This window comes from Cloeon dipterum, chromosome 1 (genome assembly GCF_949628265.1).
Source record: "Cloeon dipterum chromosome 1, ieCloDipt1.1, whole genome shotgun sequence".
In the NCBI taxonomy this organism is placed as follows: Eukaryota; Metazoa; Arthropoda; class Insecta; order Ephemeroptera; family Baetidae; genus Cloeon; species Cloeon dipterum.
This window is the reverse complement of record NC_088786.1, coordinates 28,967,143-28,994,773: the sequence shown is the minus strand read 5'-3', so window position 1 is coordinate 28,994,773 and position 27,631 is coordinate 28,967,143. Positions and strand designations below refer to the sequence as shown.

The window sequence follows — 27,631 nt, the reverse complement described above, 5'->3', positions numbered from 1 at the left end:
GGCCGCCCCGAACAGGCCCACGAGGGCTGCCCAGCGGCCCACGGCTGACAGACCCCGAGAACGGGCGAATTCCAAAAAGTCTAGGCCCCTTAGGACTGGCGCAAATAGTGAATTATAAGGAAAGAGACAAAAACATATGATTGCGTTTCCCCTCCGAGTAAGACCAATGGAGAGCACGCCCGGAGACCACGTGACAGACCTGCCTGGGTGCCAGCTGATGCGAAAAGGGGGACCTTGCTCGCGAGAACCAACAGAGCCAACACAGTGCCCGAGCCACTCTCGGACCGATTTCTCGTGCGTCCGCGGTCCGCCGTGAAAATCGAGCTGCACCACCTCTTTTGCCTGTTCGTCCGTAGTACTTTGAATTTCTTTAATTTCCTCGTAGTGTTTCGCCGCTACCACGACCTCCGAGGTGAGTGTTCATTCAGTTTATTTTTGCACTCGTCGCGCGAGTGACACGCAACCTCCTTGACGAATTTTGTGTCGAGTTACGCATTTAATTGACGGCTGCCAAGCGAATTTGCATGAAAGCGCAGCGACGGGGAAGGGTCCGATAGCAGCTATGCGAAACGGAAGAAATGTCACTACCATAACGTCACGCAGGCTGAATGACATTCCAGGAGCAAATTTAGCCCTTTTGTTTGACCCACATTCCAACCTAATTTGCATTTTCTGCTGGAGTGGTTAAAATTACGAAAATTTAAAACGCGGCCGTTTTTAAATGTGGGAGAAATTTTGAAATTCTTTTTCGTGATTGAGCAAATGATTATTAGATTGCTAGAATTAGGAATTTTTAAATTAAGATATACATTTCTGATATTGATTATTCTAATCTTTTTAAGTAGCAATTTTTCCACATATCGTTATCTGATGTGGTATTTTGCAAAAATGTCAAAAGAAAACTAAATTTTTTAGAAGAATAGAATATATTTTAACAGTGGTCGTAAAATATGTGAAGAATTATGTACATCTATGAATATTGGAAAATAGGATTTCCATTTCCCTGGTAAATAATACTAAATTCACCACTGGTAAAATGGTTACTCTCGGCAGCCCCTCTTTTCTATAGAAAACGTCCCCTGTTATTTTCGGTCGCACGCTATATATCTCCAGTCTCCTGAACACCTTCATCAATTTATATTTTGATAACCTTGTGTTTCCAGAACAACAAGCTAGTCGTGTTAAATTCCCTTAAAAATCTTGTCGTCGCACTTAAGAGCAAATTTAAAAGTTGTTGCAGAAAATCGGCCGCATTGTTCACATCCCTAACGACTCTTTTGATCCGTCAATCAATCATTTCTTCATTGGCTTGCTTTGCATTGACATTCGTAATTTGCCCATTACGACCAACCGTCCCTTGTCTCATGATATTGACAATAAGGTTTCAGAATGCCGTTTAAAAGAAATAGCCCGCTAAAAGAGTAACAGTTAGGTGGCCGTTTTTGTAGAAAATTGCATTTTCCTCGGCAAATATTAAGGCTGGCGTGAGTCATGAAATGTTGAGCAATAATTTGCAATACTAAAAATATCTGCTACATACTGACAATGAGAACAAAATTTTCGTCTGCAAGGAGGAGAGTCAAATCCGTTATAATAAATTAAAAATAGACCAAAATCTTTCGCCCTTTTGTTTAGCAGTGTGTGCATAAGTCGCTCATTGACTGAGTGAATCAGTGGGAACTGGATCCTGCAGTGTGTGTCTTCCCTTTTGCCACCCAGTATTGATTTTGCTTTAACCGGTATGACACATGGGGGAATTCGTGGAACGAGCTCCCGCAGCTGTACTCGCTGCCAAGTCCAAAGATTTGCGTTTTCCCGATGCTTGCACTCAGCCTGGACCACTCGTGGATGAGCAGAACTGCTCATTCGAGCAACCCTTTCACGACCACGGCTGCTGCTCCATTGTGTACTGCTGAATGCGTGTACATAATTTAGACCAATTTTGTCGCGGTGATTATTACTTCTTCCCCCTGCTTTTACTGCGTTTTGACACAAAAATCCCATTCCAACGACCACTCACTCCGACACGAGAGGAGAGAAAAAGAAAAAAGAAAAATCCTGCAGGGAAGCGACTGGTTATGATTTTGTTCATGCCCCATTTATGGCTGTGATTTGAAAGAAAAAATAAGTGTTAGTTCAGTTTTTCTCAATTGTGAAATAAAGTTTTGGTGAATATGACGCTACAACTTTTGAATCTTGATCTCAAATTGTTTAACAATAAAATATTTGACCCTACAGAAATATTTGAGTAAACTGTTGATAATATGTATATATTTTTCTATTCATTTGCAATCTAACAAACAGAGAGAAGCAGTAAACAGAAAAATTAAAGCTATTCAAGTTTCCAACATTATATTTTTTTACTCTTTCCAACTTTCAAACTTTTTAAACTACGCAACGACAAAATTGGCATTTTTATATTATGCGTTTTGAGCTCAACTTCGATATGATTGTGTTTTCTGGAGTGTTTGCGGGGAGGTTTAAATCTCGAATCTCGCCCGGCCAGCCACAGTCAGTATGCGAGTGTTTTTTATTAAAGAACAAGGCCACAAGATCGCCTATCGTGAGTGTCATTAAATGACACCACGGACCTGCCACGTGATTTCTGAAATTTCTGCGAGCTTTAAAGTAGTAGTGAGTCTGTTTGTCAGATGGATTTTCAGCTTTCAAAGTCTCGTGTGTCGCGCTCGCTTGTGTTTCAACTGGCCAGAGTAAGCGAGAATTTATTTTGGAACGTGGCGGCAGCGGTTTTTGCCGAGTTTCGTGAAAAGTGGGCCACGACATGCAGCGCATCCGCACGTGCAAATAGGTCAATCGAGCGTTTTTGGGACGGAAGTTCTTCCCAACGAAATTAACGTCTTGAGGTGCATTAATAATTTTATAGCACTTTCACTTTATCTATATATCAAGACTCGAAAAGTAATTATTATCAAATAAATAAATTCTATAGAGATTTTTTACCCAATTTTCAAATTATCCCAACTATGTAAGGATAGTAGAAACAGGATCTCCTCCTTCCATGCAACAATGTAAACAATTTTCAATTGATTCTTGCCATGCATCGCCCAATTTTAATTTAAATATCTTTTTTAAGATCAGGCTCATTTGCCTTGGCAAAGATCGGAACGTGTCAATCATCTAAACTTATTTTTAAACAACGTCCAACAAGATTATGTGCGTAAATTTTTATCACTTGAAAGGACGGAAACACCCGAATTTTCCGTGCCTGCATTCACATCCTTACGCGAGTGATGCGTGACTACGTATATTATATTGAGGGCCCGTGTTTGTTTGCAGCCCCCCGCGAGTGTAGCAGCAGCGTGAGCGAGCCAGAAAGGATTCGTACCGCCAGCGCGCCCTCGCCATGCCCCCCGCCCCGCGGCTCGCCCATCCGCCCGCCCAAGTGCACCAGCTGCAGTCCAAGGGTCACCATGTCCGTGGTGCAGACCAGGGTCCGTGACCAGAACTGCGCCGGCAACAGCAACTCTGCGTCCACGTCTTTGCCCACGCAAGCTGCCGTGAAAAGTGAGTAATCTCTCAGTTCGTATTGTTTAGTTATGCTGCGTAATTGCATATATATTCTCTGTTTGGTGAGTGTAGTGGCGCAACTTGCCACTATATCATAAAATTGATGGGAATTTTACATCACATCTAAAAGGAACGTTGTCCCTTTCTAAGCGATGATTGCTTAGTTTGTTTTTAATGGAGAACACACATGAAAACCATAATCCTACATCAGGGATTCCATATTATCAATTAACTAATTTTCGTGATGGTTTCCACGAGATTTTTTTTAGTATAAATAAAATTTGGTCCTATAATTTAATGAGCTTTCCGATTTTCCGAGGAAGTTGTGCCACTGGTCGGAGTAATATGTTCTCCTTGACCCACCCACGGGCCGGTTTACTGCCCGCACCGCGTGATTGCTCGAAATTTATAACGCCAGTCTCAAGAGAGGCTGATTGAATCTATAATTATTGCAAGCGGAATGGGGGCGAAAAAATAGCATTAATTTTAAACGCTGTAGGATACAAGTAATTATTTTTATTTGTTATTGCCACTGGTGCAAAACCTTCAAACGTATATTTTTAATCGGAAATCTTGACAAAAATTCGTTTAACATTACTTACGTGCGTAACAATTTGAAAATTCAACTGCTCCTATTAGACTTCGCAACTATTATTGTTCGAAACGATTAACCACTTTGAGATTTTCGTCGCATTTAAGTTGCACATCGTGGAGTTTGGAAATTCATTTTAAAACTATCTATTTTTTGTTATCTAACAAACTCGGCGTAAACGCCTAAAATTACCCATGAAAGGAAAGCATAGTAAAATTTGATATGAGTTTATCATAAACGGTAAAGCTTTCAATGAACTTCAATGAAAATATATTGTTTTAATTTATCAAAAACTGCAACGGATACGAAAGAAAAAGTTTATTTTCTACATTATGGTTGCCGATGTTAACTTTCTGTGATCATGATCTAGCGCCAAATGACGAAAGAAACCATCTGGTTGCAGCAGCTATCTATCTAGAGAGCAACAGGAGCGCGACTCTGTGGTCTGTTGTCCGCTTCACAGCCTCTGAGAAACGGTTTCTCTCGCTTGGTATTCGCAACTGGCGTCAATTACCTAGTTTCGGCATAATTGGTCAGCAGCTGCTCAGATGCGAAATTCAGTCACGTGATTTGTAACGTTACATACAAATACAAAAACCCCTTTTTGAAAATTGAAAATGCATTAATTGATAAAATAAAAACAATTTTTATTTGCGAGAGGTAGCATTATTAGTCACTAGATATTATGAACTCTAAAATACAAAAATATTAATTTTATGATTTTTGAACTGGTTCACTCTGTTTCGAGCACAAAAATATTTTTTCCTGTTTAATTTTTCCAGGATGTTGCTTACCGCAAGCGAAGTCCTGTTTTGTAAGCCCTTAAAATATTAACAAGCCGTATTTTAGCCGGTAATAATGAGATCCGATTTCTCCCTTGCAGTAAAATACCACAAGTTCAATTTGAATGACAACTATCTCTCATAGTCAATGTGCGTTATCTGGTAACAGCAATTCGCAACCGGTCGATTACAAGGTGGAACTGAAGCGAAAGGGAAAATGCATTACACCAAGCGAGCGAGAAGAGAAAGCGCTGCAGCTACTTTTTGTGTGTTGCGCTAGGCATGAGCGAGAGATAAGTAAGCGCCACAGATACCTGCAGCGAAAGTTAAATGGCGTAAAATGTCTAATTTCAATTACTCGGTTCGCGTATACGAGTATACTCCACATTCAACAGCACTGACCGCGGAGAACTGTGAAAAACTGCCAAAGTGAAATTGAAAGATGAATCAAAAGTGCACAATAAGTGGGACGGCGGGCATTAATTAGCGGTGTTGCTGCCCTCAATTAGCTAGCACGTGACGCAAGAATGGGTCGGGTTGCTGAATACGTTCAGTTAGTGATAAGATTTGTATTATGCCACGCGACGCTTGAAATAGTGGTATTCACAACAAACAAAAGGGGAGCAGAAATGAGTTCCAAGATCATTGACTCACGTTGATCGGCCACAGTGAGAAAGGTCAAGGCGCAATAATTCAGCTTGCCTACAAACACATGCACTATTTCATGGGATTGATTAAGCAAGCTTTTTTACCTAAAATTTAAGGAAGTTCAAATAACTTGTTTACCATGATCTACTTGCTTAAAACCCAATATTATTTTATGAAACCTTTAGATTATATCGCAGTGTCTACAACACTGTTAGTACTGTTGATTCTTTTCCGCCTCAAAGAATGGGGCAATGGAATTTCTTGAACTTGAACGATGCAGAAATAGGTTTTCGGGGTCGAGTGGTTGCAAAACTTTGGCGCTTAGCGCAAAAAGTTAATCTTCTTCCCTTTATATTTGATGTACTCGAATTGATGGTGCGTCTTGCGGAATGTCAGCTGGGCAGGCCCAAAGAGTTATTTCGGGATTGGATCATCTGCATCTCACATTGACGTCAGCCTGGCATTCTTGGTGCTCGTCCTTTCTGCCGCTGCTGTCTATCAGGGTCAAGCGTGACTTTTCCGTTGTAAGCCACTTAGGAGCGGGAAGAAAATCAACCATCCCGGGAGGGATATATTTTCTCTCTTATACCCACCATTTCACTGGGAAAGATTAGTCGGATCTCTCATGCCTCATCACGTGTACAATTAATTATCAGATTAGACCAAGTATAAGAGAGAGACAGCGCACTCCGAGATAATATGGCCGTCCGTGAGGCACAAGAGATAGACTATTTGGCGCTGAGAATGTTTTCGCAGTGTTTATTTTGACTGCAGGGCACACAGATCTGTTTTGCTCGCGAAACAAACACAACACGTTCACAGACGTGCCAACCAAATCTCGCAAAAGCTTTCATCTGATGCAAATTGGCAAGCTGGCCTGTGAAGTCGCATGTTTTTAATTATATCCTGATCCTCGCACTATAACATTAATAATCAATTCAACGTGTGTCAGCAAGTCGCACTGAGCTTACGCTAACTCCTTGTTGTTCAATGTAGAAATAAAATGATTTTTTGATCGATTATTTGTTCCGTTTTCAATATTGTGTTCGTTGTTGATCTCTACTCTGGTGATCCATGTCAACAACACTCTAAATTTAATGTCTGGTTTCGCAATTGCGAATTATCACATTTGAATAATGCCAGTCTCGTATTATGATCAAAACTCTCTCCCTCTCTCTGGCAGTGGCCATTGCTCAACAATTTTAATTCCAGTTGCTCTTGAATGGGAGACCAACGTGAATCCGACAGGCAAATTGGCTGCGGGTAAAATTAGCATGAAAGCTGCGGCGTTCATTTTTCGCGGGTGGGCAGAAAGTACGGCCAATTTAAGGCCCGTTGAACTAGCAGCTAGGGGAGTGGCTTTACCTCAGAACAATATTTTGTTGTTTTGAGGAATACTGTGCTGCGTTTAAAAATATAGATTTAATATTGTGATGTTATCACGTTAAGCAACAGCTTGGTTAACAACATTAAAAGGCCAATACAAAAACCTATTGTGCTCTTCTTGAAGATAACACTTGTATCTTTTTAACCTCTATCTGACGGGGAGGTTAAAAATAAATGCAGTTGATTTTCAATCCAGTGGAGTAGAGATAATACAAACATAATACGTCTGATGCTAAATTAAAATCTACGGCTGCATGCAAATAATTTAAATAAAATCAATTTCTTTAAAAAAATAATATAATTAATTAGCGACATACTCTTAGGTTTCTTGTTCGTTTCTCTTAGACCATTGAAATCAGACGAGTAGAATATGCGCAGGAAGTAGCGCAAACGGAGAAAGTGAAATTTAAGTTGCCATGCCAAAAGCAATACCATTTATCCTTTGCTAATATCAATGGAATTGTGACCCGCGCATAACTATTCGTCCTGACTGCGGCGAAATCCAATATCAAATTGGGCTCGTTCTCTATCCGCCCCTGCACAGAGACTAAAATTGTTCCCGTCAGCGTATAAGAAGGAGGGATTCCAATGGCGAACCTATTGATGCTTGTGCGTATTCATAATTTGCAAAAGCCATGCATTTATAGGTATTGCACGTATCAAGCCCTGTTATAAGGACTTGGAGATAAAGTACAAAACAAAGACCAGATATAGCTTGTGGTTGCTATCAGAGTACTTTTTTAAATGCATTCAAAAAAGTGAAAACGTTCTGATCAAGATCCCTCTTGTGTTTCGTTATCCAGCACGAAGAAGTGTGTGTCAATGTGCAAGTTTTTCCACGCTTGAGAGCCGAAGCCGTATAGCAGAATTTCAAACACATTCGCGAGTGACGCAATGAAAGCGAATCCTTTAGTGTCGTAAGAGAGTGTTCTGGCCGAAATAATCCTCTTTCCAGGCATGCAAAGCCGAATCGTCTCCCACATTTTAAATGGTCGTGCACACTTTTGCGGACACGAAGAATCAGCAACGGCCCTTGGTTCTATTTTTACTTCGCGGACAGCACCGAGAGACCGACCAACCACATGTCTAACTTTAGGATTTCGTGCACTCTGGGTAATGACACTCACTCGTCAGTTGCGATGGCTGGATTTGTTTCACCGAACATTTAACACGCGGTTGTCTGTTTATTTCGTGTCAGCAATAAAATAGGATTGATATTTATTTGTGGCAATCGATTGCGGCACGCAAGCAAATAGAAATGCAAAAGAAATTCTAGTAAAACGCATTTCCTTAATGTGAGGCTTTATTAATAATCCGCGTATCTTCGTGTGGCTCTCGTCCCTTGTCTTTTATATCCCTGACCATTTTATTTTCGGCTTTTTATTGTGCCGGTTGAAATATCGATAAGAGTGACCGCTCACTAATTGCTAGAAGAGGAAAAAATATTTTTTTTTCTTTTGTAAAAAAGAAATTGTGGTATCAAGACAAAAACATCATAAATGTGTGTATAAATGTTTTAGTTTTTTTGTTTACTTTTCTTAAAGTTAAACTCTAATTTTGGTTTTTATTTAATTTTTAATGCCTGGAACCGTTACATATTAATGGGTTTAACAAATAAAACCAATATGAGCTTTCTCTGGGCCAAATAAAAACTACAATGGAAAAGCAAAAATAAAACAGTCCACATAAACTTTCTGGTGTGGCTTGCGTCACCTATGGGTATTTTTCGCGTACTCATCAGAAATACCGAAACTGCATGCATATGGCCTGGTGGCGTGGCCTAAAACGCTCGCACGCAGCTTCTGGGTCTGGGCAGTTGGGTCGCACATTTTCGTGTTGCACAGTTGGAGGCAATATTGTGCGAAAGGCACCAGGAAATTTGTTGGCCCATCTGCCACAGACAGCGGCAACAATGGCACAAGGTCATCGACTTGCTTCCTGCCTGGCTGAGTCGTTGAACCTCCTCCCTCAGCCGACTCTCGCAGCCAGAGCAACCAGTCTCGCTCTCCTTGATTCTTTCGCCACTTGACAGGTAAATAATACTTAGTATATCTTATAACAGGGCGTTTAAAATGTGTTTTTGGAAAGCAAGATAATATTTCGTTTGAAGACATTTTTTTCTTTCAATTTTTTCCCTGACAAAGTACTAGTTTTTACCAAAGTAATTTACCAAACATTTAGCTTTATTGTACGATTCAGTGTTTATTTTGGGAGCAAAGATAATTGCGGAGTTGGTAAAAGTGACAAATTTGCTCCTTCTTCTGCGACCATTTTCTGTTTAACGAGAGGGTTTGGACTGCTTTTGTGTTCTTCTAATGCGGGTGAGCACGCACGTGACTCACGGGCAAAATGCTTTCGGAAATCCTGCTGCCAGGGCAGCTGACTTGCGATCAATGCTTGATCGTGGCCTCCTTTTGGATATGTCTCGGAGCGAAATCGTCAAGAGCTGGTTCATTTCACCACACCTGAAATAAAATAAGCAGCTGAAAACACGTATCGGAAATCGGAAAACGCCCATAATAGAAACGGTGAATTTTTCATATTATATGGTTAAAGTTGCGTGAAAGAAAATAGGTTTTGTTTTTTAAGAATGTCTTTTATTTTATTTAAAGACAAAAGTAATTTAAATTTGTAAAATAAATTTTGTATTAGATAATGCGTTTTATTTATTAATTATCATTTCAGTCTAGCTTAACGTCACTTAAAATGATAATTATCAGTGGGGTGGAGCTGTTACGTGGTTCTATGATCAAATGCAATCAAATTTATAATTAACACATATTGTTGAACATTTTTCAACATCGTCTATTGATATTGAGGAGGAATATTATGACAATTTTCCACCTTGATAATTGATGGAGTTATAAACTCTATTATGGCTGGATGATTTCACTTGTTAATTGCTTTTCACTTGGTGGGCGCATCATTAATCTTAAAGAACAGAGGGGAAAACGTCGATTTTGCCAGCTAACCAATTGGAAAAAGCATGCGCTTAATAGAATGCGGTTAACATAGTAATCCGAGGTCTCGTCTTCTAATTTGGCTGCACTTGAGAAGCGGTCTCATTGACACAACGATTTTACACCGAACCGTTAATCCAAATGCACCTCTTTTTGCCGTTCAGCTGCGGCTTGCCTGACCGAACAGGCAGTTGGTGAAAAGCTGGAAGTGTCACGCCCTCGAGGCTCGTGCATGTCTAATTTGAAAAGTTATCTGTCCGTGCGCCTCCTTCGATTTTTCTTTGCAGGAAAGAGGACAGTGGAATAATATAATCGCGGCACATTAAAATCCTAATTGGTTTAACGCGCAACTTGCGTTTTGCTATGAAAGTCAAGATGTTTTTACTATATTTATATTTTCACGAATTTTGCTTTCACCTTGCACGCAGGCAAAGCATTATTTTTATTACATAGGCGAGCGAATGAGGTAACGCTTGTTTGCAGAAAGACGCAAAGAAAGCTCGAGCCGGAATAATTGGCTTTCCTTTCACCAAGCGTGAATTATTAAAAAGAGTTGTGTAATTGCAATAAAGGCTTCAAAAACTTGAGCGCTGGAGTCTGTAACGCTCAACATCCTTACAATTTTGGTTTTATAGTCAATTAAAACCAACCAGTCAAGTGGTCCATTATATCGAAAGAATTGGAGGATTCTTCTGGACATGACATCATCTCAAGGGGAACGCGAAGCAGCTTGCACAATCTCTTATGTATGAAAAGAGGTCCCTCTTACCTCTGGAATTACATTAGGTACATGCCCCAATTTCCACTTTCAAAGCGAGCGGTTGGCTCTATTGATTCATGCCGAGCTTTAGCTGATGCTGGTCAATAATTACCGCGGGAACATGCGCCATGCAAATTGTGGTTTTATAGGTTCACTGACCTGCTCGCCAATTATTTTTTTCCGAGAAATCAAAGTGCTAACATTTTCTTTGAAGCTGGTGTGAACAAAAACACGAAACACCTCTTAACTAGATGGTACAATACCGGCGCCGTGGCACAATTTCCTGCACGTTTCGGTCTCTAATTTTTCTCAAAAGAAGCTACAACTTTTTATTAATATCACGCTATTGTATGATCGTTTTAAAAATTTCTAGATTCGAGCGTTTTATTGGTGTTAACTTAAGGTTGCTAGTTTATTTTTATTTCAATTTCGCTCTTAAAATTGATCTTGACTTCAATTAAATACGAATTTTTTTTTCGTACATTCGGGTCACGTGGAGGATATCTTGACCGGTAGTGGTGAATATATTTTTGGCGGCACGTGCCAGCTCAGCAGCTTTAACACGTGGCATTCCCGACCATAGTTTACGTGTATACGTATTTGGTATGGTGGCCGCCGCGCGAGTGCCACTAGAAATAAACTTGGCATGCACAAAACATACGCGCGCGAATCTAGAATGCCCTCCGAATAAACACCCTTCTAATTATCGCTCAACTGTCCTCTTCTGCCTTTTTGTTGAGCGCTGCTAGAAATGCAAAACTCTTCATAGAAAATTGATGTAATATTTCAATGGGGAGAGAAAAGCTATCATGTCAAAAATAATAAACGAATCAGGGGAGCATTTCTTGACAAATTAGAAAATATTATCCTTTGGTATGAATTTATTTGAGAATTTTTGTACTTAAAAATTTTTCTGAACTTGATATTTGAGTCTTAAATTGGTCATGACTAAAAAACTTTTACTTCTGGTCTTAAGTAACGACACTAACCTTGAGGGAAAAAAGTGAAATTCAGAGCTACTCAAATTTAATGGTACATAAACGATATTTTTATCTCTTGAGTTATATTATCATGCGTCTAATCGTGATAAAAATCTTTTCGTCTGATCAAATAAAATCAAAGGTCGATTTGTACACTTGATTAAATACCCGTGAGAAATGTTTCTCTCAATAAAAACGCTTCTATACTTTGAAATTTTCGTTATTCACAATACCTAAAAATAGCTCTGTCGTTGCGAATTAATAATTTTCATAAAACGGCCCTGACTCAAGCATCCTGTGATACGGAAAAAATTAATGGCAATTTACCATCACGTTGAAATTTAAAATTTCGAAACTCACTTTTCTGATAGTGAGAGATAAGAGCCGTGCCGGCCGTGCCTCTCAAAATATATTCATTGTGTTATTATCGATGCAATTCAATGAAAAATAGTAATTATAGTTCGTGGCTCAATTTAATGGATTGCTGTTGCCTGTTGTGGTGTGCGGTGTCGGTTCGCCGATCCACAATCACCGCGTTTGCTTTGCTTGCTCGCTCAGTGCACGTGCGAAGGACGATCACCGCGATTTGTTACAAAACTCGTGCAATCACAAATCCTTGAGTCGCGAACAGCAGCGTCGCTCTGCATTTCTTCTCTTATGAATGCGATCGGGAACGGTGTGCAGGTGGCTGCTAGTGCACTCGCAAAGTAGTAAGTCTTTTGTGTGCTTTTCGGGCCGTCGCATTATTTATTATTCGTTTGTGTGCGTTTGTATGCCACCGTGACGCATTCCCGTCATATCTCTGCGTCTTATTGCTCACTTCCTCTCACGCATCATTAACACATTTAGATGCACTGCGAAATTTCAAAATCATACAATGGTAATTTTATTTTTTGGGTCGGAAATTTTGATCAGCGTCTCATGATTCAACCCCCTGTGAGCTATTTTTAATCATTACCCTCAGTTCTTCCAATTACATCTGCGTGGAACGGTTAATGCTTATTTTATCAAATGCTCATTTGCTTCAATTCGGACTTGTTGCAAATTGTCTGAATTTTCATTTTCAGGAAACTCGATGAGATTTTTTATCGGTCTTGACAGGTTTTTCATTTATCACAGTTGATTGGCTTCCAAAGCTATGGTCGGGAATTCCAACAAAAAAGGGGCATGCATCTTGCTTAACTGATAAATTCACAGTCAACTGAAACAAAAAAATCGCACAGTGCAAGTTCGGCGCAGATGTGCGAGTGTCACTCTTGAATATTTTTGCGCCAGAGCAATCAGCTCGGTCTAGAATAATTGAGGAAAGTGGTGTCCTTGCCGCTTCTGATTGGCGAAAAAGCGAAAGGAAATCCCAGAGCTATTTTTACGGTTCGCACTCATAATTCCGCAGCGGAGTTGAGGTGAAGCTTAATTTCAAGTGGCTGGCGCGAGCACAAGTGACGCAGTTTCGACTTTTAAATCAACCCCAACAAGAGCACACTTCTTCAACTGCCAACGACCTTGTGCGCTGCACACATCTGACCTCTGAAACAGTTGTGAAACGTGCGTCCCTGAAATTAATTCGCAATTATGTGTGAAACTGAGTCGCAATTAATGCGTAATCAAAGTCATGAGAGCAGGTTGTATATCGCAAAGACATTTTTCCTCCGTGCATCGTGACGAGCGCCGACATAGTCGCAGCTGCACAATTATTTATTTATGAATCCGATAATATTCTAGACCAATATGGCGCCTGCAGGATAAGGTGAAGCAATGTCACAAAGAAAATGATTATACGGGCAAAGTGGCTTTTAAAAATGACAAGAATATTTAACAAGTGCGTTTTAAAATTAAAACTTTAACCGCTTCGTCAAAGCTATGCCTGTGAGGGAAATTTATGAAATTTATCAGAGTTCTAGCTGAAACCTGAAAGCTCAATCAAACTAATTCACACAGCCAGCCATCGAGAAAGGGAAGACTAAAAGTGTAGCAAAATTCGAATTTTCAGTTCTCTCTCACATCAGCCTTTTTTGTAATTTCGGGGGAGAAATATTTTCAAGATCAAGAAGCGTCTTGTTAAAATAAATAGCTTTCATCAATCAACAAACAACTTCAATAATCAACAGGAATATTGTAGTTTTATCTTGTTGGAAGGAGGTGAATCAAAAAACATTTTAGTTTCTGTTTCCTGATCACACTAGCAGCAAAACACGTTTTCCAATAGCAACGTGACTGTTTCTTAACCGGTTGCATTCGAAATTCAATGATATTCAAACTCTAGTTCCTGGCTGCTTGAGATTTATTGATTGATAAATGCTTACCTGCAGCTATTTTTTCGGCTCTATCAGATCCATTCATGTGGCATCATCGCATGATAATTTTTTTTTTAAATTTTAACAAGAAAAATAACATATCTTTTAAATGTGAGTTAAACGAGTTTAACTCACCCCTTCTAATGCTATTAAACTGTACTATAATACATCAGGAACAAGGATGCTCTTTTCTAGTGAATTACGCTTGTGGAGGGGAAGCTTTATTTTCGGAGCCTGAAATGACATGTGTGTATCTGTGCCGGTGTGTGCATAGCGTACGCGTTCCGAGCAATTTCCCAATCTAATAGTCAAACCCATGTGGGTTGTTGACCTAATCTATGTGCCATTTACACCGGACCACGCCTGCTTCCCATTTACACCATGCTGTATGTGCAGAATTGTATTTTTGCATGTGCGTACGCCTTGGCAAGCTTCCCAGCCGTTGAAATGTACCGTGTGCCTGGTGATTTATATATCGCTGCTTTAAGCAGCCAACATTCTCTTTTCAGGCTGTGAGGAATTGTTTGAACAAAAATCAGATCATTACGCCGGAAACTGGCTTCAAAACGACTTTTTATTTGTGATAGTTAGCTAAATGTCACAATGAGACAAACGCAAACCTTCAAAACAATGCCTATAACATTAACTCACTTGGAAATATTACCTACATTGTTTTCGTTAAAAGGTTTTTCGCGCAAAAAATATCAGTCACGTGCTGCAGCCGTGATCAGCCATCAAACTATGCTGTTTGCTCCGAATGAAATCTTATATTTAAGTTAAAGTGTTAAAGCCGACAGTATAATTAACAAGTAGTATTAATCAAACGGTATAGTTTTAAATTCCTTGTGCACAAATGAACTCTCTTTTTGAGGTGTACCATAATTTCTAGTTGACGAGAAAACAGGCATGTGTATGAAACAAGAACTTGTTTTTTTAACCTCAATTCTTACAAAAAATCGTAGTAAAAAACTGTGTTTCACGCCTCTTGACACTCTCTTTTAAACTAAAATATGCAAAGAGCACTTTCGGTGTGAAATCTGTTACAATAAGAGCAATAAAACTCTGCCCAAAGAAATAAAAGGCAGCAAGAACAACAGTTTTATTGTAAATGTGAACGGAGAAAATTAGAAACCGTGAGACTCTCCTTTGGATAATGACGCAATCTTGTATTTAATGAAGATAATGAATGTAAGACTGAAGATTCTGTGGAACTAATCTTTTTTGAAGAACAGTTGTTCACATGAATTTTTGGAATTTCGGCTAGGAAACAATCGGACAGTAGTTGACGAGAACGCAGCTTTGCAGCGCTTTTACGCACTTCTCGTGCGGCCAACTACGCACTAAAATTAACTCTCCGGACCTCTCGCAACTTTCAAGGCGACACATGGAGTTATTCCGGTTTGAAGAGCGGAGAGCGGAGAATGGAGAAATGGATGCGATTAGGTCAAAAGCGTGATGATTGCATGCCCAATTTTATTGTTTGACTCTCTCCTAATATCAGTCGTGTTTCAGCCTCACGGGAGAAGATTCCAAAGTTTGCACAATCCAATAAATAAACAATCTTTGATCTAATTTCACTTTCAAATGGAGAAAGGAGACGAATGTTAGTTTTTGCTAAGTATTGGTCCTCAAATATTCTGCCGATCGAATTACAGGCAATAAAGTATATATTATACAATTTGGTGAGCTCATCAAATCCTCTAGACACTTTTTTCGATTTGCTGTACCACCTCGTTTATATAAAAAATGGCTATTTTAAATTTAATGACGTTACTGACGCTATGGGAAGGGTATATTCTACTATTTTAAAAGTTTTTATTCACATTTTTTTAGATAAAATGCATTATTTATTTTCTGCAACGCAAAGAAAAATCAGTTAAAAGGAATCGGTATTAAATCAATCCTTTTTTGCTGACCTCTTAAAACGCGTTTTTATGCGTATCAGTTTACAGCATCTATATCCAGAGCAAAATTGACAAGTGTATAAACGTGCAGCAAATAACCGGCAACATTACAAATAGACACATGAATAACAATAGCCTTGAAAACTGAGCTATATATGAGGAAAAAAGAGGAGGCAATATTATTACAAAACGTCAAATTCCAATGAACATATCGGGAAAGAGGATATATAACGCCGCGGCAATAACTTTAGCACAATTATTGTCGTCTCACTACAATGATTGATGGAGAGAAACGCTGTACGAGATACGAAAAGCAATGTACAAATTTAAAATCTGGACTTTTTGCACCTCTCACGACCAGATGAGGTATTGCCAAAATGGGAATGCAATTTCTTTGATCGCGAGTGTAGCAGAAGAATGACGTGTGAATTAGTGATCGATAACGAATTTCATGCACACACGCGGGAGCAGCGGCTAGTGCTTCTTGCAGAGCGCAAAATACGTCAAACGAGTACAATGTGAAAATGAACTGGCTCGAATTTGCACACAAACGAACCAGTCGTAGGCTGGAGGGACGTGAAAAACAGTAAGATGGAAATTAAATTAATTAATAAATATTAATGTAAGCTAGCACAAAGGCTCATTAATATTCATGATGACCGAAAAAGAAGAAAACTTTGTGTGCTATATTGAAAACCAATTCCAGATTGGAAAATCTTAAGGATTATAAAGTTGTCCCTATATACCGTTTAAAAATATTAAATTTATATCTTTGAGAACATTCCATTTAAAATCCTGTTCATCTAACTGTTATTTTTCAATTTAAATCGTCGTTTTCATGCAAATGGTAAATCCTCGTTCTCTTAGGCTTTTCACTACCCCAGAATATTTCTTGAAGTCTTGTTCCGCATTTGTATGGGGCCCCGCCAATGTAGGTGTGCGTGGGCCGGCGCGGAACCAGAGCCCGACCGACACTCAGTCAGCCGACAGCTTAGCACGTGCAGCAAAAAGCTGAATCATCACCGCATTCACCTCGTCTTCCTAATTGGCCGCGACTTGCAGATCAGCATTCATTCGCAGGTGCAATAACACATGGATTTCTTTGCGCTCGCATTTGAAATACCAAGAACTGCTTAACTGATAAAAAAACACTGGGTTTAAAAACCTGTAAATAATATGTCTGATTGCAGTCTACTGAATTAAGATCGAGCTGTCAGCGATTATGAGCTAACCACATGTAAAAATGTTGGGATTGCGTCACTCGCCAAATTTTCGGGCGTGCAATCGAAAAGGCAACCACAGCCGAAATGAGTTTATAACTTGCTGTGCATTATCCGTGTAGTATGCACAAAAGTGGGTTAATGTTAGTTCAAGGATTTGCCACAGTTTGTGGTTAATTTGAAACTTACTAGGTTTTCAGTTACCCAACGTACTTGCACTTGGGCTGACTCAATAGAAATGGAAATCATTAAGTGAAATCCCTTGACCGATTCTGGTTCTGTTTAGCCACGAATTGCAATTCAATTTGATTCGCAAGACAGCGGATGCTTGCAAAATGGCTTACTATCTCAACAATTGTTACCCAGTCTGATTTACCGTTCGGTCTTTTTGTGGTCGTGCTTCTGCGATTTCTCAGATTCATCAATTCTGGAGAAATCTATCGAATCATGCAGTGTGATTTACCTTCTAAAACAATTAGAAGCCTCTAATGTTTAGAGTAAAAGTGAGCATCACTATATGAAGAGTTAGAAAGCAGCAGATTGTGCTGCAAGTCGAGCCGCGCGCACACTTTGTTTATACGCCAACTTACTGATTCATTACTTCCCTCGGCGTATATATAATGAGATGGATGATGACTTTCAATTATGCACTTTGCGTGAATGCTAACCTCAATTCTTTGTTTTACGAATGGGCGCACAGCGGTAAATTGTGTCAATTGTCTCTGATAAAAAGTGCGTTTGCAGCTTGATTAGCAGTGTGTTTAATACCATTTAAATTGCAGGTGAGGAGCGTCTAAGGCGCTGCTTGTATTTCTTTTGTGCTATTGTCGTCATCTTCCAAATGCTGGTTCTCTCTTTATTATCATTTTCCTTTGTTCGACGTGTTGCTTGTTATCTGTACACGTGCTGGTGTTTAACGATTTTGAGTGCAATATTAGGAAAGTGTGCCATTGTTGCAGCGTCTTGAATCGATGGATCGATGGTAAAAATTATCAGTAACAGAAAACTATGCAATATGATTTCAAAATAGATGATAAAAAAGGGGCGAGTTAAAACATTCATTTAAAATTTGAACTATTTTATCGCAACTTCGCAAATAAAAAAACGTCAATGATGTTCACCAGGATATTTTTAGCGTAATCAAGGAGGTAACTTTCAATAATTATATTCAGAAAAAAAGAGATCAATTCTGAATTCCTTTTTACGTGAATTATGAAAGGTTCATCGAGTGTCGTGACAATTTTGCTCCTTTATGGGTCAACGGAAGTCAGAAGCAGTGTCGCATGCAAAACAAATAGTCACTCTCCGCATAAATGCAATCAAACTTCTCTTTTTAGAACACAATATATAGGTCACGTTTTCTGAATCTCTAGAACGAATAGATTCAGGCATAATTAACATCTCGGGCGTGAGAGTCGAATAGATCAATTTTGCGTGACGTCACTGTTCCATTGCAAACGCGAAATCTAGTCAAAGTAATAATTGACATTTCGACGGTGCGGAAAGTGGGTCGCATGCAATCTGCTCTGCTCGCCCCGGCTATTAGAGACACAAAAAGTGTCGCTGAATTAAGCCTGCTGATCAGCTCACTCACACACACACACAAACTTCCTGCTGGGTACTTTTAACATCAGAAAGGTTGGCTTGGTCGCGGTGCGGCTGTGCTGGCTGGATATTGATGCATGCGATCCGCGGGCCAACCAGCCCAGCGAGCGAACACGATCCCAGCAGCTGGCTATCCACGTGTTGCACTCCGAAAGCGATGTGTTCGGTAGTAATTTTTAAATCTTTTTCTTCGGAAGATATAAGTTAAAATATAAAACGATTCTTCTTGGTAAGGCTTAAAGATTCTCAAGGCTGTTGGACTTGATTCTGAATTATTTCTCTGTCCGTCCATACAATGATTTTGCACTTCTTTGCGTGGGGTTCCTTTTCAATATTCGTGTACATCTAGCATATTTATTTTGCTACCTTATGGGAACGATTATAAAATTTACCACAGCTTTATACACGGGACAGGAGTTCTTATATAAATTATAGAAACATTATATTATTTTAAAAGTTTGTCGCCTTAAAATTAAAATTAAATAATGCTGCTACAACCAGTCGTGAAAAAATTAGCAATTATATCAAATGAAGTGACACTGTTTAAGGAGAATATAGGTACTCTCCTTAACACTGTTGATCTCAAAACGGCACAGAAGAGAGAACACTTGACTGCGCGTCAGGTTAACAACAGGCACATTCTGTTGCTAGGTGGACCGGGACTTGTGAGGTGTAGGGATGGACTCTTTATTCTGTAGCCTTGGCTCGTCGGGCCGCGACTCTGTGTGTATTTAATGAGCATATTATTTGCCGCACATCCAAGGTCTTTCCTTATCTGACAGCCGCGTGCATCATGAACGGAAAACGGACTATAATTGCTGTCAAAATGCATAATTTGGGATCCGCTGCCATTAGCAAAATATGGGAAGTTGGAAATTCCGCTTAAAAATTGAGTTTTTTTGTATGTAGCTTACAAAATGTCTGTATTTTAACACATAAAATGATATTAAATTTATTTTTGTTTCGTATTTTTTATTAATAAATATATATATTTCTGGCTGTTTCTATTTGGACCGATTTCTTGGAACAATACAAGAAAAAGGAAAAAAAATAAAGCAGAAAAAAATGACAGTGCGGTGTTTCTATTGGCAAATGGGTAAGTTCTATTTTTAATTGGGCCAGGAAGGAAATCTGGCACAAGCGGCTAAAAAATAATCAATGTGCGGCAAAGTGCGCATAAAGCGCTGTTCGGCGGCGTAGAGGGGGCCAGCTGCAAGCTCGAGCTTCACAAGCGCCTCAGTCGTCCTCAGTCTGCGCCAACCAGCTGATGGCTGAGCTTGAATCGGTTCTCACGGCCAACGGGACTCCAATGTCCTGGCCTGAAGTGCTGTCCGAAACGTTCGGCGCCGAGGGTGCTTCGAAAACGTGATTCATTCAGTAAGCGCCCAATTTTTAAAGGACAGTCGATGTTGACAGCTATTATCCCTGGATCCTGGAAAATAGTGTTTTTTTGAGGGGGCGTGACCCGATTCCTTTTCTGAGCCTGTCAAAATTACCACCACCACTCCTTACAAGTTACAAGCAATTGTGACACTACTTCAAATGAGACCGTATTCGCCCTGACTTCTCTTTAAATTTTAAAGCTCCAGCAGTCGTCTTGAACTTTGCTTTTATACAGAAAACAATTCTTACGATGTTATGTTATTGTATTATTTCTTATAAAATAATATTTGAACTTGTAAAAGATGAAAGGCATATAATTCAATACGTTCTGCTTTATTGTATAATTATTTTTTTTTTTGAAAAATATTTAGATTCATAATGTGTTCATTATTTACAGAGGATTTTCTTTGTAAAATTTGTCTCAACTCTTTTTGTGTGAATCGAAATTTTATTACAATAACACGCGTTTAATGAGTAGAAAAGAAGTTAATAAATTCTGGCTATCTATCTTTTGATGCCATTTAAAAGGGCACGTCAAATCTTTTCAGTTTCCAGTAACCGCTGATTGTTTTAAATTACGGTTTAGCCAGCCAAGTATGGAAGCACGCAGGGTATCAGTGGCGTAACCTGATCTATTGCCATTGGACCCACATTGCCTTTTGACCCTTAGCGCAGGGCCACGTGATTTTCAATTGTGTTCCACCCTTCCTTTGGAAAGTAACGACACAACATGCTCTCGAAATGGGCGGACGGTGACCCCGTTCCGACCCAGACCAGTCGATACTTTGCATGGTGACTGACCGGTGTTTTGTATTGGTGTTTCAGGAGGAGGGATGCATTGCGCCGTGCTCGAGGGCGACGATGCAGAGCCGCACGAGGTGTTTGCAGCCCTCGGCGTGCTGGTGCTCGAAGGCCGCGTGCCCGGCGCCACCGACCGGGGCTACGGCGAGGGACCCCACTGCCCACCCCTCGGGGCCAAGCCTCGCCCCGCTGGTCTCCCGCACCAGTGCGACCCCAACACCAATATTCTGGTGAGTGTATATATTGAAGGTCTTGAAATATTCATTAAACTGCTCTCAGGAGTATTGATACAAATGAATTGATGTATGTATTTCAAATCAGCATTTTTTGTGGTATTTTTCCTGCCTCTGTTAAAAATTCGAAAAATTTTAGTATTAAGTTTGAGCTTGAAAGTATTGGGCAATTAATTATTAAACTTTTAAAAAGTGGCATGCAAGTGCAATAACGTTGATAAATATAATCAGCTAAAGGCAATTTACAGCAAATTATCGTGCAATAGTCTGGTAAGGTTTAACTGCTATAGTAGTTCCTGAATTCTCCCTGAGGCACTCAATTCTCACGCTTACTGACAATCAACCTTCTCATACTTTTCACCTGTTATAATGCAATTTACGCAACACCTGGCTGGTTACATAAAGCCACTGCTGGTACAATATCACTTTCCAAGGACTTTCGCATTGTTTCTCATCCTCTCTACTCTAATAACACAATACCACTGTACGATCTGATTTTTGTGCTCCTTTTTGCAGTGCCGTCGAGAGTTAGAATTCCGCAAAAGAATATCCTTGCTGTGGCAGTCGGGAATACCCATGAAATTGGAGGTGCTCGTGTGTCCCGACTGTGCCTGCGGAGCTCAAAGAGCCTCTTGTTCAGAACCATCGGTGAAGCCGTCACCGTCAGACTTGCTTCTCGAACAGTGGACAATCTCAGCTCAGCCCGACATGTAAGACATGCATTATTTCAAATTTATTGAAAGCAGTTGGTTTTGATCCTGTAGATACCTTGACCCAACTGATATGCCCCTCATTTTAAATGTCCCAATGACATGTCTCTTAACATTCAATGAAAAGTGGTTTAGCAAAAAAAAATCTTTAGTAATTCTTCCCTGATCTGTATTCAAATAATATTCTGCCTCAAATTGGAAACTATAAAGCCTAAATTGTTTTTGCTATTTCCAACTTCATTATTTGGTTAAATTTGTGTTCCTTTCTTGAATATCTTTACTATTTTTGGCTCAAAATTGAACAATAAGTAACAATTTTCCTTCTCCATTAATTATTGATTGTTATGACCAGATATTTAATTATTTCACGTTTTCAGAAGTGGAGATGAAGTTGGATGTGGCATGGGCGTGAGGGCGTTGCTGCAGGCTGTTCGTTCGCAACTGTTCTTCTCCCAGCTGGGCGCTTGGTTGTCCAGCTCAGAAGGACGGTTTCCGAGACACATCTGCTACAGGCTGACCGTCCCTGGAGAACCTTTTACCTCGCATTTCCAACGCCAGCCAGTGGAACACAGCTTTCCAGAAGTCAAGATTGGAAGACCAAACAATAGAGTCACATTTCAGGTAAAATGGCCATGCATTGACTGAAATACACTTGCTTCAAATTTGATTATTTGTATTAATTTATCTGATGAATCTAAAAATAATTTACATATATACAAATTCCTTTTTTACACCACACCTGTGCAAAAATTAAGTAGTTGCTCTAAAACTCATTTTGTTTCAGGTTTCTTTGAGGAGTTTGCCAAGGGGTGAGAGTGGAGTACTGCCTAGTTTGCTGTGCGTCCACAAACAGGACGAAATCTGCTCATCTGCAGCCCCGACCATCAATAGTACAACAACCAACACTGCCAATGATCTCAAAAATAACGAATTGTAAGCAAAAGCAAATATTTGACTTTAAAGTAATTTATCAAAGAATTGTTATTAGTTTCATGATGTTAAATCATATAAAACAACTTAATTATAATCCAAATTTTTCTTCTCAGATTATTCCCAATTAATAATTCTGGAGTAAAGAGAAAAAACAGCGTAGAAGAGAAGGGAGCTGGACCACTTCTTGGAGCTAGTTTGCTTGACCCGCCTCGGGAGAGAAGAAGGGGAGCGGTGGGGCAGTTCCAGACTCCTAGCCTGGAGACGCCGGACCATCTTCTGTTCAGACCAACTCCTGTTGAAAGTACGGCGCTGATTTTGGATTTAGAGCCTGTTGCTAATGGCGTTCAAACTGCAGCGCCAAAGGAGAAAGATCGGTCGCACCACAGGACCAGCAGGCACAACAGAGTAAGAAGGAGGGATTCTCTCAAGACTAGCGTGCTGGATGATAGAATGCACGTTGGCTGCAACAAGGCTGGAAAACACCATTGCTGCACCGAGGATGAGGTAATTTCAACCTATTCACTTATCATTTTTTTTTACAGAAGGAATGCCAGTTGAATTTATATTGCAATGCATTTTTTATTTACTGAACTGCACCATTATTTACACAAAAACCTTTATTGCATATCAGGGAACCACAAGAAAAGATGAAAGTGCATCAAAAGTACAAGAAACAGAGAAACTGTCGAAAGAGCAGTTGACTGAGGGCCAGAAAGCGGAGACGAAGGTTGGAAGCAAGCTGAATTTGAGTCCGCAAGAAGTAGGGGAAGTTCTGGCCGTGATGCAGTATTGGGTGCGGCCAGTCACTCAGCCGCACAAGGACCAGCTCAAGGACCACCTCGGGGAGAAGACCCTTGCTGCCAACATGGTGGCGCTGGTAACGCCACCCTCACTGCCCAAGTCTTTCCTGGAAAAGGGTGCGAAAACCAAGCAACCGCTCGAGAATGGAAGGATGGTGGATAAGGCGGACAAACTTATGGCGGCCATACTGCGGTCGAGCCAGGAGAATGTTATTGCGTTCCAAGCCCAGGCAAAGCCCACAGGACTGGAGAGGATTAAACACATGTTTAATAAAACTGTGACAATCTCTGGAAAGGAGACTGGAGTTGCAGCAGAGGTAATCTTCTTTTTCCACCTTGACCATTGTTTCAATTTCAAGTTAAATCTTCTTTGAATCAATGCTATCTAAGCTCTATGTCACTAAAGCCAGTATTAAAACTTTCCTCGTTTTAGTATCAAAAGTCTTCTCACATTACATAAAACTTAATCAAAATATCCTTTGAAGATTCCAAGTGGGGTGAAAATTCCATCAGCCATGGACAAAGCCAGGTTCAGGCAGTCTCTCGACTCCGCTGCCTCCATGGTGTTCCGCTCAGGCCTGCCTCTTACCTCAAGTCCTGCCCCTGTCCGAAGAGGCACTTGCTTTGACTTTGACAGCTCACTCAACTCAGTTCAAGCCATCAAGGGGTGAGGAATCTCTTCCCACGTCAAATTTAACCGGTCATGAGTAACTCATCTCACTCTTTCGATTTTCAGTGCCCTGTTTGATAGTCAATCGCTGTCAAGTCCTGCGTGCACCGACGAGGACAGCTGCACTGCCTCCCCTGACGTAGAAACACCACCGTCGCCGTTCACCACATGCCAACACCCTAAACTTTCGTGGTCGCCCACCTCTGGTTCCCTACTTGGCTCGTTTGAAGAGTCGGTTTTAAACGGGCGGCTCGAGCCAGTCAGCACCGTCCATGGCTTCACTGCGGAACTCGGAGCATCAGGCTCCTTTTGTCCCAAACACCTCAACCTGCCTGTCACTGTCTTCTTTTACACCCTTGGCGACAATGACAAGGTTTCTACTCCGTACCTGGTAAGTTGGAAATTGTCTCTATTCATTTATTATGTGATCCGAGGTTTAGTTTTAACCTTTTTAAAAAATCTTATATTAATGTTGATATTTCAATAGAGATCTTTTGTATTTTTTCTTATTTCACAGCAATTCCTCTATTTTTTTTATTCAATTTAATACTATTTAAAACTAGAGAATATGTTAAAGTATCTTTCCAATTATGCTTTCAGGGTCACATAAATTTGGGAAAGAAAGGTTATAGCGTGCCAAGAAGTGGTACCATCCAAGTGACCTTGTTCAATCCCTTGGGCACCGTGGTGAAGATGTTTGTGGTGGCTTACGACCTCTCAGACATGCCGCCCTGCTCACAAACGTTCCTCAGACAGCGCACACTGTACCTGCCCAGCCAGGAGAACAACGCTGACGGACAGATGCAGCCCTCTAATCTCCGCTACCTCATTCATCTCAGGTTCGCATTGGAAACTCTTTACTTACAATATTGCAATACCTTAATTACGAAATCAAAATTAAATTTTTGTCTGAACTAGTTGAAAATTTTAAATTCAACTAATTTATTTCGCGTAGGTTCTCAAGCTCCAAGTCGGGCCGTGTTTTCCTGCACTCGGACATCCGGATGATCATTTTCCGAAAGTCGGACCAAGACACGGCAACTGCCCACTGCGAGGAGGAAGGAGAATCCGCAGCGCACGAGCTGCGCTCTTTCATCAGTGGACCAACCAACCCGAAATTCTCTCCCCGCAAGTAGCTGCTGAGAATTCTTATTAACGTTTATAATATCTGTGATACCAGCAAGTTGGAACTTTCTAATTGAGCCCTCTCTCAGAAAGCAAGCGATCTATCAGAAAAAAAATGTAGCAAGAAAGCACACACCTGCAACTCCTCAATTGGAATACTTCTCTTGTTTGTCTCAAATTTCTTTAACTCAATTTACTGTTGAGTTTCCTGCTGGGGCTTGATGTGGTTGTCAAATTCAGTTTGCGCTTCAATCGTCTGGAAAATTGCAGTAAATGGTTGGTTAAGTTCAAAATCTATTGTGAAGTGACAAGGATAGCCAATTTGACACCATGTCAAACTCCATTATTCGCTGAGTGTACAGAGTGTAGAAATGTTTTTGAATTTTGCTAACTGAACTTATAATTTGTAAATCAACCGATCAATCTGTGTAGAAATGTACTGTCTAAATACTACACTGATGCAGTTTGTCCGCTTAGGCGTAAAAATGGATGTAAAGATCATGTAATAATTACTTGTGATGTGAGGTTCAATTTATCTCTCGTGATACAAGCCAGCTGTTGTCTGGCCTCGTTATAACCTATGGATATGTGTTGATTATCATTAAACACTAGTGATGATTTTGCCTCGGAGGTCGGCGCACATTGTGCCTGCCTCCGCTGGATAATAGGCAGCCGTGATAACTGATTTTCCCCGCCGACAGCAGCCACTGTCACCTTTCTGATCGGACACTGCAACTATTGTAGAGGAGAAATTTGGATTCGGGCTCGTTTCTGTCTTGTCTTGCAAGCTTTAAATATTGTGTACATACACACTTACTATATGGCTGCTTCGGAGACGGGGTTCGCACGGGGAAATCTTTGTAGGAAAGTTAAAACATTTACATTGTAAGGATGATCACTTTTTCGAACCCATAGTTCTTCCACAAACTGGTAGAGAGACACATGTACACAATACATGAAGATTCTAGCAAAACTGCAGGCGTGAGTGTTTCTAATTGTACTTTGCAAATCAACCAATCTTTCAGTATAGGCACTCATTATTATGCTAATTATGATTGTAGTAATTAAGTCTGCTTCCCGGGGAGCTTTTTGGTCATTATATAATATTTTGATGCCAATTTGAAGCGTTTTGTGTGTTCTTACTTTATCCACAGTGTACTCGATTATCCGACTTCATTTAACCACAGAAGAGTATGTTGTATATTCTATATTTTACTATGAATTATTCACCATGTGACATATTATGATAATCGCATTAATCAGTTCTCAGTTTACACACTAGCTGTGCCTGTCGATTAATTTCTCACTCTCGTAATTGAGTTTTTCGTTCATTTCAAGCGAAGCGACTTGGAATGATTTCATATTCTGATATGTGTTTGGTGTTTGCATTCGATTGGAAACTATGCTTTTGGTTGATTCGATTTTGGTATAGCCTGTACAATTTGATGTAAAAAGCAAATATTTTGAATTTGAGTGCCGGAATCTTCTAATGTCTAAGTACGAATTTGCGTTCATTCAATATCTCTCTGCTTTTTTTATAATTTCGACAAACGAAAACTGTGCAGGTATAGATTACATTTTAGGAAAATCAGATCACAAGAAAAACAAGAAAACGTGCTTCAACTTTCACAGATTGGAAAGCATCTTATTTATTATATAAATGATACAAAATTATACAATTAAAGAGATCACAAAATATATATTATGGATTGTATTAATAACAAATTAAGGAACAATAGCATGCATTAGCAGAAAAGTGAAATTAAATACCTATGTTTCAAACAATACTGCTATGTTTTATGACATAGCTTTATTTAGATAATGACGATAATGGTGTATTGAAGTTTTCTTGATGTTCCTTTAATAAATGAAAAATGCATAATACTGTCAACAATAAGTATTTGATTCGTCAATAAATCCCAATAATTTCATCCAACAATGTATAAATATTTTCTGGCGCACATCGGAAAAATAAAAATCCATTTCTTTGTCGGAGGTTACTGGGGAAAAGCGTTATCTACTTATTGCGACATGGGTTTTTTCTGCAAGAAAAGCGTCGGTAAAGTTTAGTGTTGATTCGTATTACATTTAATTACTCAATATATGAACATTAATGAAGAGTGAAATGTACCTCTTTTAAATTTCTGCTTTAATTTAAATCATTTCTATTTTTGCCGATATTTATGGCTGCAAATAATTTTTGGCCTTGGGCCATATTTACACAAATTTACTATTTACTGTAGGTCAGATGAAGGTTGTTAGCTTTTATGATAAGAAATAAAGGAGGGGTGAAAATGTATTTGTTTTGAACATTCTA

The 27,631-nt window shown here is 39.8% G+C and overlaps 1 protein-coding gene across 4 annotated transcripts; it reads left to right on the top strand.

Annotated features, from left to right (window-relative positions):
- The first annotated feature begins 223 nt into the window (after nucleotides 1-223).
- atos (atossa) lies at nucleotides 224-27,211 on the top strand. 4 transcript variants are annotated; one of them, XM_065493969.1, is made up of 13 exons: nucleotides 225-412; nucleotides 3,298-3,525; nucleotides 20,868-21,073; nucleotides 21,593-21,786; nucleotides 22,164-22,407; nucleotides 22,571-22,719; nucleotides 22,833-23,020; nucleotides 23,075-23,223; nucleotides 23,351-23,836; nucleotides 24,005-24,186; nucleotides 24,256-24,580; nucleotides 24,790-25,028; nucleotides 25,145-27,211. In XM_065493969.1, the coding sequence occupies exons 2-13, from the start codon at nucleotides 3,432-3,434 to the stop codon at nucleotides 25,323-25,325; spliced, it is 2,637 nt and encodes an 878-aa protein (XP_065350041.1). In that variant the 5' UTR covers nucleotides 225-412; nucleotides 3,298-3,431; the 3' UTR covers nucleotides 25,326-27,211. The 4 variants fall into 4 exon arrangements, with proteins under 4 accessions (XP_065350212.1, XP_065350041.1, XP_065349962.1 ...); XM_065494140.1 differs by having other exon boundaries at nucleotides 224-412; nucleotides 22,833-23,223; XM_065493890.1 differs by lacking the exons at nucleotides 225-412; nucleotides 3,298-3,525 and adding an exon at nucleotides 12,283-12,346 and having other exon boundaries at nucleotides 22,833-23,223.
- Nucleotides 27,212-27,631: the final 420 nt, after the last annotated feature.